Consider the following 11,087-nt stretch of genomic DNA (forward strand, 5'->3'; position numbering starts at 1 on the left):
ACTTGCTTTGCACTGCTTGCACATGGCTTGCACGCTGGCACCACGCTGGCCCTGCTGTAGGCCTGCTCACACTGCACAGAGTTTGCGCCGACAGAATACCATACCATATACCATATGCCGACAGAATAGCTCTATCGGCTCTATGCCGTACCATCACACCATCTAGCAACATGTCTAGCGATGTTATAGTGCTCTAGAATTCTAGAACACTATAGCGATGTCTAGCGAGTAGAGACGATTGGAGTTCTGGGTGGCGAGCAGCCGGGAGCAACATCTTTGTGACGCGGCCGCAGTTGCAGTGACTTTTTTGTGTTTTCTTTACTTTACCTTTTGGCCACGCCTTTAGCTTTTTGAAGTTAAACCGGCGACCCGATATAAAGGGTGGACCATGGGCCACCATCACCATTATCACCATCAGCAGGTGGATGTAGATGATGTGGATGGGCGGCTTTAGCTTTAGCTTCGGAGCGAGTTGTATGGGGGTTGTTTACTTGTTTTGAGCTGTTGCCTTCGGTGTGTAGCGCTTTCCTTTCTCTTTTCTGCAAGACAATGCTACTGGGCTAAAAGGGTCGCTCGAAATCGAAACGAACGAACGATGGACAAGCTGAAGAGAGCGCTGAGCGGCGGCGAAGACCGCGGCGATGAAGAGCAAGGCATCGTTACCCAGGTAATCCGTCGACATATGCGTGACAATGTGCGGGAACGGTCAACGCGAGCAGCGCTTCGGGCTGTTTTCAGATTGTGGACACCTCGACCCTGAGCTGGTCGACACGAGTGAAGGGATTTGCCATCTGCTTCGTGCTGGGCTTCGTCTTTTCACTGATGGGTGCCGTGGCTATGGCGTTCCCGGGCGGCCTCAAGATGTTCGGCGCCTTCTACACCCTGGGTAACATAACAGCCTTGTGCAGCACGCTGTTCCTCATGGGGCCTGCCAATCAAATTAAGAAGATGTTCGCGCCGACGCGAGCCATCGCCACCTGCGTCATGCTGGTAGGTACACCCCGTGTAGATTTATCTGATGGCATTTGTCTGTATCGCAGAGAAACTTGACAACGATGTGCGGTTTAACTAAATGTGTGCAGTCTTATTGGGTACAACAAAAGCAAGCGTTTCGGCAGGCAGACAACTGTGTTGTCAGGCATGGTTGTGACATCTTACCGTGTGCTCATTTTTCAGGGATTCTTGGTACTGACGCTACTGGCTGCATTTTGGGTGAGGCACTTTCACCTTGCATTTCCTACACGCATTTTGCTCATTGCATCTCCTCAAGGAAACAACATAGGACTGCCCCGCCCCTACTGAGAGTTGGCCATGGAACCGCCCCTGTACACAAATGTAAAATAACCGAACAGCCTAAAATTAAACAATGTGTTTAATTTTAGGCTGTTCTGTAATACGGTGTTGGCTGTGCTGCATTATTCAAGTGCAGGGACTGCAAGGGCCGCCATCATTACTTTGTGTGTGGCATGCTTTAACCCGCAGTCATGCTGTGTTACAGAACGATCACATCACTAACCTGTCACAAACTTGTCAAAGAACCCCACTCCTATTGGTCATTTCTAACTTACGACATATGTACCAATAGGAGCAGAGCTAATTGACAAGTTTTTATATTGTGCTTATAATGTGATTGTCATGTAATTCAGCACCTGTACAGGCTCCACTCACATTTGGCCGTGCTCCGAAGATGCAGTTTAATGCTCTAGCTGTAGGCACCAGAGTTGCCTTTCTGTCTCGTAAGTTCAGACATCTGGCCAAGTGCATGAGTGCTCTAGTGGCTATATGTGCAAGCATCTATTGGAGTAAGTGGTCAAAACGAATTGCTCTCAGTCTATAAATGTCTTTGCAGTACAAAATAATTTGCATCACTTATCAGTAGCAATGAATAATATTTGTTAGTAAGAGGCACGTCTCAAAGAAAACACGCTTCTACTTTTGTTTAAAATAGCTTCATAAGCTAAGTTGGACATCACGCTGGCCAATGTAGCAGTTTGTAATCAAAACAAAGCCCTGTGCTTTACTTTTCTTTAGTAGGAGTGATAAATATGTCCTGTTGTGGACATGTTTAAAATGATTTGGTTGCACATAAAGGACATCGGTAGCATTGTGTAACTATTGCAATATTGATTTTTTTCAGTGGAAGAATGCGTTGCTGACCATCATTTTCTGTATCATCCAGTTTTTGGCAATGACATGGTACTCGCTGTCTTACATCCCATTTGCCCGGTAAGTAGCGCTCAACCGCCCGCCTGCTGGACCCAGCATGTTCAGCCGTTATGTTTCTTTCATGAAGCCAATGTGGACAGAAGCAGATAATATGCTCTATGCAATTGTGTATTGTGGTTGCAGGCACTTCAAATGGCTCAGAGCAACTCGCTTGTTGGTAGCATCTGAAGACTGTTATAAAAAAAATGCTTGCACATGCATTTTGCAAAATTTTTGTGGTGCTGACGAGGGAAGTTGGGGGGTTGGGGTTTGCTGCATGAGTGACTGAGAAGGAACTCTTCAGGGGGTATGCATTGCTTTCCTCCTTTGGGTAAAAAGGTAAGATGTCTCAGTAAGTAGCTATGCACTAGAGCTGCACACATTCAAAATTGCTACGGCCACAGAGGAATGGGATGCCAAATAATAATGCATGGGGCTGCTCATGCTCATCAGGCTGCTCGACCGTTTGTAGTGGTAACGAATTATATGTCAGCAGAGTGGATTAGGCACACTTGGAAACTGCTGAGAAATCTTATGATGCCCAGTGGCTCTCTACATTCCAAAGCTGGTCTGGTCCTCTCTGTTAGGTTCAGGAGAACAGCGTGTTGCTGCCTCACAGTTCCATCTGAGATGCGAACTTCGCGCATTCTTTAACCTAAAATACTGTGCATACTAGGTTTAGGACAGGTCCAAGACGTGTCTTTAGGATCTATGGTGGTGGCAGCAGTGCAATAGAATGCCATAACTAAATAACTCCTGCAATCGCATACTGATCAGTAAGAATGTTCATAACCTGTGGCATAAGCTATTGGGACTGGAAAGCTATGTGCTCATAAGAATGTGCCACTTGTGTTGGTGCAGTCTTGACACGCACATCATTGTGGGGATACAAGAGGCAGGAAGTAGTAAGAGGTATACGGAAAGTGGCAATGATGCCAGGCCTTACTTTTGGGAACATCATTTTGTGCCCACGTCACAAGTATCAGCGTGGCAAGAAATAAACCATATAACGGTCTGAAGCTTAGCATTAGATTCTCACGACAAAATTGCAACTTGGACCGTGCTGAGAAATGTGGGATGGGCATTGCTTTAAGCCCTTGAAGCACAGAGCAATCTTTTTTAATTTTTTTATGAAGAAGACTGAGGAAAGAAAACTGATGGACAACTAAGATGTTTAGTAGGGGTGTAATATTCAAAATGTTTCAATAGCAAATTCAGTGTCCTTCTGTTCAATTCACTGAACTAATCAAATAGTGCATGTTCAAAATTACTCAAAGTGAATTGAATTTGCAGTGAAGTGTTCAAATAGTTACAGAATAAATGGGCAAAGTATGAGTAAGGCCCACCATTGTTTTCTTCGACGACTATTCCAAAAAGAGAGCCCTTTACAACTCTGCACAACACGCTGCCATGTTCTGTCTTTGTGAAAGGGAGGGCTCGGAACTGTGATATGGCCTATTGCTGTGGGGCTGGTCGTAATGTTCATATGTAACCCCTAAGATTGGGACACACACTAGAACTCGGGCAAGTGAAGCAAACTAGTAAATCTTACCTTCGTGAAGCCCTGCCTCAATCTCAGAATTCGTGACTCATGGGACGCCACGAAACTAGGGGTTATGCCATCGACATCTATAGGTGTAGAAGAAAAGAAAGGTATTAAAGAAAGGAGTGCCACCACACTAACAAATTTACAAGGGTGCACTTAAGTTTACTTAGGTGCAATAATGCGAAAGCATTTGCCCAGACGCTAGCGAGCCTCAACTACACTTGGCCAAATGATGTATGTGTTTACCTAGGTTAAGTGAAGGACCGGTGCAGAAGGAACTTCATGAAGGCGACGGTGTTCACTGCACAGCGCGAGAGTGTTACAGTGGGAGCTTGATGAATGACATTTCCTGCACAGTGCAAGAGTGTGTTGCAATTTTACACAAGGCATGACCGGCTGCGGCGATAACATAGTTCTCCTGTGCTTGGGCCAGGGAGGCTGATCCGTTCATTCTGGCGTGGGTTTAAAACACAGTGGCGGCATTGTTTTTTTTTCTCTATTGACAGTTCGTGCGAACACACTTTATCTACAGGTTCTGTCCACACCACTCATGAGCCACGAAATGCTTTCATATTAAAATGGGCATGTAGCTAAATGCACTTGCTTCGTCCCAGACTGTAAGATGTTAATGCGCATGATGCCACACTTGTTTTCTGCATCAATGAAGTCTAGCAGAGTAAAGTCTGTATCAGACTTGTATAGGCTCCCAAACCACGGCATGGCGGTGCTGCTGGATGGATGTTAAGAGCATCCCCTTTGAAATGGAATGGTGATGGTCATCACCATGCTCAACCTTTATTTTTTAATTTTTTTTTTAATTTAGATAACCCTTCGACATTAACAACATTACTTTAGATACCCTTCTTTAATTTCGATTTAGCTTGCATATGTCCCCACCCTGCTATTTATCCACCTATCTTCCAAGCGTCCCTTGCTAACCTCTACCGCCGATTCGTTCATTCTTCCTTTGTTACCTTTAAAACCCAGGGCCTCGGCTACGGTGACTATGTAGGCATCAATATCATCTGTATGGATACTGCCACACTCTAGTATAAGATGGTCAATTGTTTCTGGACATCTACCACACATAACACACATCTTGATTAAACTTCTTTCTGTAGCTTCGGGTTCTAAGACATCCTGATCTAGCTTCAAAGAGAAGGCTGCTGCCTCTTGTGTTGTCATAGTTTTCCTTCTTAATCCGAGTTTTCTATTTTCTATATATGTCTAGGGTGAACTTCTTTTCCATTGAATTATTCAGTTTAGCCTCTGTGTTCTGTACGCGTCGTTTAATGTTCATTTCTCCGTCCTGCCTTCCTGCACACTTGCTGATTAGTTTTTTGGTCCTTTTCCGCCACTGTGAGTCAATAGCCTTTTGGTATAAGTATTTAAATACTTTTCCTGCCCACCCATTGTCGTCCATTTTTCCTGAGGTATTCTTCGTACAATATTTTGCTCTGAGCCTCTCGTGCCTCAAAAGAAGCCCAGCCCATGTCTTCCTGTACTAATTCATTTGTAGTTTTACCGTGGGCTCCAAGTGCTAGCCGTCCCACAGATCTCTGATTTATTTCTAACTGCAACCGGACTTCTGCCCTGAGGAACAAAACCGCGTTCTCGAAGGTAAGGCCTGATGCCATTATTCCTTTCCAAATACCTTCAAGTGATCATATCTGTTGTACTCCCATAATGCTCTATGCTTCATTGTCGCAGCATCCCTTCATCCTATCGCCCTGGTGGTCTGTCATTTTTTTACATGTATACCTGTCCTTCGTTTATCCATACCTCGAGATATTTATATTCTGCCAGTCTTGGTATCTCACTCCCTTGTATTGTAAGCTCTTTATCACTGAAATCGTTGAATGCCGTCATACCTGACTTAATTGCGCTGTAAATAAAGCCAACTGCATTTCCCTCATATTCACATATATTAACCAATGCTTGTAAACCTTCCTGGCTATTGACTAATAGGTCAGTGTCGTCTGCGCACATTAACCCTGGAAGCATTTGTTCTACATTCTTTCCATCTGGCTTATACGAGATTAAAACCACGGTTGCATCCTTGCAGGCATTTTTTCATATTCTTCATATAAATTATGAACAACAGCGCTGATAGCGGACATTCTTGCCTTAGTCCTTTGCATACCTCGACAGTAGACATACTTCCTTACCCCTCCCATGCAATCTCAACTTTATTATTTCTGTATATGTCCTTTGCAATTCAATTACTTCTTTACCAATGCCTTCAGATGGGTATGCTCCACAGAGGTTCCCTATTTACGCTGTCGTATGCACCGCTTATGTCCAGAAAGGCTAAATATAGTGGTCTGTTTTCCGTCCTGGCTATTTCTATGCATTGCGTTCTTACAAAAATGCTATCATCTAGGCACATGCCACTACCAGTACATTATTACTTTCTATCCATGCCTGCATTTTTATTTTCATTGCCTGTATTGCCAGCCTATACATAACTGACGTTATCATGATGGTTCTGACGGGGACTGCCATCTATGGCAGAAACTGGAAATATGGGGGCTGCGCCAGCCGCTCATTCTCCTTTCATTGCCGCATTCTCGCTCCCTTCGGAATGAGCAGAGCTCTCGTGCTGCATCTGCAGTGTGTCGCAGTGTACTGTCAGCGGCGCGGCTTCAGAAAAATCTGCTTCCTTGACTTTTCTTTTCCGTAAATCAGACTTGAATTAGGTTGAAACGTTCGTTGACAACGTGTGCTCTCTGAAGCAGACTTTGGACAACTAGGATACATGACTGGATGCGATGTGTGCTTTGGAAGCCAGCGATTACATTGCATATGCCATTTGCTTTGTATTACTTTGTCATCTTAAACAATAGTTTATACAGCTCGTTTGGCCGGGAAGCCTCCGGCATAGTAGTGGCAGTAGTCCGCTCCCCATATTGGAAATAATCGGGGGCTGCGCAAAAAGGACTATCATTGTAATTTGTTGTTCTAGTGACAGGTGATGGCGAGTTTATGAAATCAATGAACTTAACTTGTGGAATAAAGAAATAAAAAAATTAAATTTGAAAAAATGGGAGCTATAATGTGTAAAATATGTAGAATGAAAAGCCAGTGAGTGCTTCATGATGCTAATAAGAAAATGTCATGCAATTATAGAAATGTATAACTGATCAATTAATTCATTCAAATAGTGGAGAAAATGAAAAATGCTTTCAAAGGTGTCAAACTGCTCAGAATGGAAGGCCAATGTTTGCTGGTGCTAAGTATTGGTGTATAAAATAATATATATATATATATATATATAAACAAAGTTCTAAAGGTAGACAAATTAAAAAAAAAATTGAATTGTAAAACGCCATCTGTGTGCGTGTAACACTATCGTGTCATACCTTTAATGGCATAACTTGATTGTTCTCTAATTATTAGTTGGTTGGTTTGGTTTATGGGGTTTAACGTCTCAAAGCGATTCAGGCTATGAGAGACACCGTAGTGGAGGGCTCTGGAAATTTCGGCCACCTGAGGCTTTTTAACATGCGTTGAGGTCGTACAGCACAAGGCGCCTTGCTTTTCGCCTTTATCGAAAATCTAATTTTTGGTATATGCTGGAATTGTAATAAGGGAATAATTACTCATTGCATCCACCCAAGCGCAGCCATACGGCTACAAAGGAAAGCTATACAGCTTTCTCAGAAACTTCGTAGTTAAAGAAAAATTCGTCCTGATCCGGGAATCGAACCCGGCACCACCGCCTTTCCGGGGCAGTCGCTCTACCGACTGAGCTAACCAGGACTGTCAGCAGATCAGATGGTAGGGCGAGAGCGAATTGATCTATAACTCGAAGTGGGAATGGTGTTGGTTTCTACGAAGTTTCTGAGAAAGCTGTATAGCTTTCCTTTGTAGCTGTATGGCTGCGCTTGGGTGGATGCAATGAGTAATTACTCCCTTATTACAATTCTACTCCACCTTGGGGGATTCCCCTAAATGTTTGATCATATGCTGGAATACTGAATGCTCTATAAGCACTACGGATTGATGAACTCAGTGGCGCATTTCGTCAACGTTCTGTACTGAAGTGCATGCTTTATTTGTTTTTATATGGCATCCTTGTATAAATAATCGTGTTTTCTTAGGGATGAAAGTTAATTGCTTGCAAAAAACATTTTTCTATGGCCATGGTATCTCCATAGAAGGTAAGAAATGCGCGTTCTCCAGCCATTGAAATATCATCCAACGCATTGTTCATGAAGCAGGGGATCATTTAGATTCTGGAAGACTAGGCTAGATTAGAAGCTAGCTCTGAAAAAGGTAGGCATGTATTTTGGCTCTCACGTCATGTTTCGACTTGAATTTTGTGAGAATAAGGGCTTTACTGGCGCACAACTGGCTGTGCAAATGCAGCGTTCAGTGCCGATAGCGCCAAGCCAGTGCACGCATAAATAACTAAGGCAAAAGCACATGCGAAACAATGTTAATGTTTCTTTATATCTGCTTCCGGAGTATTGGGCAGAGATGCTAGCAAGGTTAGCATTTGCAGAGGAAAGTTTGGGAAGTCAATAGCGCTTTTAAGACCACACTAAAAGTCAACGTTAGCTAATATTCCTTTATTTAATGCAGGCATGATCATCTTATGAAAAGCGAGGTCTTTTCTTTAGAGTCGGAAGATGCCCTTGCAAAACTGAAACTTAGGCTCACTTCAAAATGAAGATGTGATGGCCTTCGTGTAAATTATTACGAAGTAAACTCATGCACCAGTAGGGCAATAGCCAATGTTTCCACCTCTCTGCCCTCGACTTGGAAAAGCATTCATGCTATATTATGCAGCGATTCAGTAAAATCAGTGGGTCAGTTCTAAAACCACGAGAAATGCTTTCCGGCAAGCAAGAGTTCATTTTCAATTTAATGGGCAGCTTCCACATTTTGAATGAACTGTTAGCCTGTTCACCTCTCATCTCATTCTTCATCATCAACAGATTCATTTCCTTGGCGCTCTTTCTTTCCTTTTTCTCCCTTTGTTCCCCTCCCCACGTGTAGGGTAACCTGCTGGGCATAGTCTGATTAAACTCCCTGCCTTTCTATTCTATTTTCTCCCTCCCTCTCTCTCTCCTTCATAACAGGCAAGAAGACTGGCATTCTTGAATGAAAGCCTACTGAATCAAATCTTTTTTTATCTTTTCACACAAAGGCATTCACTGAGAGTGCGCGCGCGCAGTGTTGCTCCCTTCATAGTCCCCGCTAGGACTGAAGGGCGCGTCTGGCTGTCAGCGCCCCCTATGCTTCTCCCCAATAGTCTCAACGGCTCGCCACTAGGGTAGACTCGGCGCTGGCGTCGTGCACTGAAACAGCTTGGGTTCCCTATTACACTCAAACACTCAGCATACTTGGAATTGTTTCCGCATTGCAGTATGGTGCAGTGGCCAACCATGTTGTCTCCTCTTATTCAGCTATCGTCGATTATTCTTTCCAGGGATGCCGTCACGAAGTGCTTCCAGTCGTGCATAAGCTGAGCTGACATGTGTAGTGGTGCCTTTCCCTCAAGTCGTCACATTTCCTGGGGTTGTAATTTTATCTGTGTGATGTGAAGTTGTTGTTCGTGCACATTATACCACACAGTCATTAATTTTTCAAGATACTTATTTTTGATACAGGACTGTTGTATTTCAGCCAGGAACAACACAAGTGTTGTATGATCAGGGAATAAACTAATCTGTGTTTTGTGTGTGTGCCCTGTCATTTTGCACTAATTAAAGGAGTTGTTGAATGAGTCAAAGGAAGCAGTGTTGTTCTCTTTAGTAGCTTCTATCAGTCAGCGAAGCTCACCAATCTGTGCTCTCACACTGATCAAAATTTTTTTTTTCTTTATTATAAGTCATCTGAATAGAGTAGACTCTTGTTGAGACGAACTTTGTTTAGATGAATGCTGGAAGAGATAAACAGAATGCAGGTGAGTCTCGGGGAAGGGCACACCCCGTACTGTTAAAGTATTTCAGACGCAGATCAGGTTAGTGTGGCCAAGAAAAAAAAAACATTGTTCAGCCCACCAAGGTGCAACGAGCTTATAGATAAGATTAACAATGAGAAAATTTTGTTAATTTCGAAACTTGTCTAAAAACTCCATCAATTTCCCGGAAGACAAACTTTCACAGTGACTGAAGGCTATGGCAACTTCAACGGCAGTTGTAGTGTTTGGACACACCGCAACTGCCATTGAAGCTGCCATAGCCCACGTCACAGTCGTTTCAGCATGGCAGGCAAAAAAGCTGGGCACCTTCGGAGTGCTTAAGCCGGAGAGAAGAGGAAAACACTCAGATGGGCAGAAGGGAGTGAAAAAATATTTTAATTGCGACAACATGGGTTAGTTTCATGCCCTCTCGCTTAATGAACAGTGCTGTAAATCACATGCACACTGCAAGGCAATTTCACTTGTCTCTATGCAACAGATATTTAATTGCCTCTTGTATAGTTCTGAGGGGCAATTTTCATGGTCTTGTTAGTATGGGAAGTAGGACCTCGTTGGTATATTCACAATCCATACGCACAAAATCGAGGGCAGTAAAAATGACTTAGAGATGCACCATTTTTCTTTCAGTTATGTTTCCAGATAACATGATTTGCAGGCTGCATTTTAAACTTTAAAAATTGTTTGCAAAATACATTCTGTGCCAACATACAAGTGTACCGAACCTGGGGGCATGTGAAATAGAAAGCAAAAGCAATTGCCCACCATGTTGGCTTCTCCGCAGTACCTAGGTACAGAGGGGCAACGCTGGGGAAAAAAATGCAGTAACTGCTTTGCAGTTCCTAGGGCATGGAGACGCAGCAGCTGATAAATCATATTTTACTAGTGTTAATGAACCCACTTGCAAATTAGCCCTGCCCCACCTCACTTTTGTTACTGAGAAAAAAAAATTGAGGGGTTCAACGGTGCTGAACCGAATGTGGAGCGTAAGCTTTGGCTGCAGCCGACCGAGCGTTGCATTGAAAACAACCAGCGTTCAGTTGACGCGTCAAAGTTCACCGGCGTTCTAGCCAGAACCACTTTCATGCCCTGCGCATGCGACGACAGCAGACTTTTCCACGAGGCTCAACTTCATGAGCCCTCGAAGCGCGCGTCCTGCCCGCTTGGATGCATGCGCGCTGGCCAGAGGACGTCTGCGCTTGCGCGACGCGTCGCTCGCTGCGGCGCTCCCTCTTTCCGCGCGTCTCCTTTACGGCATGCAAGCATCAACCAATCAGCGGGCGCTCTTCGTCTGTGTCTTCCGGAGCGGGTCTAATAGCGGACTTTCCAAGCATGTTTTGAGCAAAATGGCGGATCTCCACCTCAGTGAAAGCGCATCGTCCTGCACTGGCAGCCAAATAAATGAAG

At 44.0% G+C, this 11,087-nt stretch overlaps 1 protein-coding gene and 1 non-coding gene across 2 annotated transcripts; one reads left to right on the plus strand and one right to left on the minus strand.

Annotated features, from left to right (window-relative positions):
* Window positions 1-147: 147 nt before the first annotated feature.
* On the plus strand, window positions 148-9,495 carry LOC146207227 (vesicle transport protein SFT2A). Its single transcript, XM_084576383.1, has 5 exons — window positions 148-667; window positions 739-990; window positions 1,177-1,212; window positions 2,138-2,226; window positions 9,189-9,495. The coding sequence occupies exons 1-5, from the start codon at window positions 596-598 to the stop codon at window positions 9,226-9,228; spliced, it is 489 nt and encodes a 162-aa protein (XP_084432509.1). The 5' UTR covers window positions 148-595; the 3' UTR covers window positions 9,229-9,495.
* On the minus strand, window positions 7,440-7,513 carry TRNAS-GGA (transfer RNA serine (anticodon GGA)). The gene has a single exon. It is a non-coding gene; the product is annotated as a tRNA-Ser (tRNA).
* Window positions 9,496-11,087: the final 1,592 nt, after the last annotated feature.

The sequence above is a fragment of the Amblyomma maculatum genome, chromosome 1 (assembly GCF_055883805.1).
Source record: "Amblyomma maculatum isolate TAMU_Amacu chromosome 1, ASM5588380v1, whole genome shotgun sequence".
Lineage (NCBI taxonomy): Eukaryota > Metazoa > Arthropoda > Arachnida > Ixodida > Ixodidae > Amblyomma > Amblyomma maculatum.

Excerpts from the sequence above, each read along its gene's own strand:
- LOC146207227 (XM_084576383.1), top strand. The coding sequence starts at position 596 with ATGGACAAGCTGAAGAGAGCGCTGAGCGGCGGCGAAGACCGCGGCGAT. Across the intron at positions 668-738 it reads AGCAAGGCATCGTTACCCAG|ATTGTGGACACCTCGACCCT; the intron begins GTAATCCGTCGA and ends GGCTGTTTTCAG. Across the intron at positions 991-1,176 it reads TCGCCACCTGCGTCATGCTG|GGATTCTTGGTACTGACGCT; the intron begins GTAGGTACACCC and ends CTCATTTTTCAG.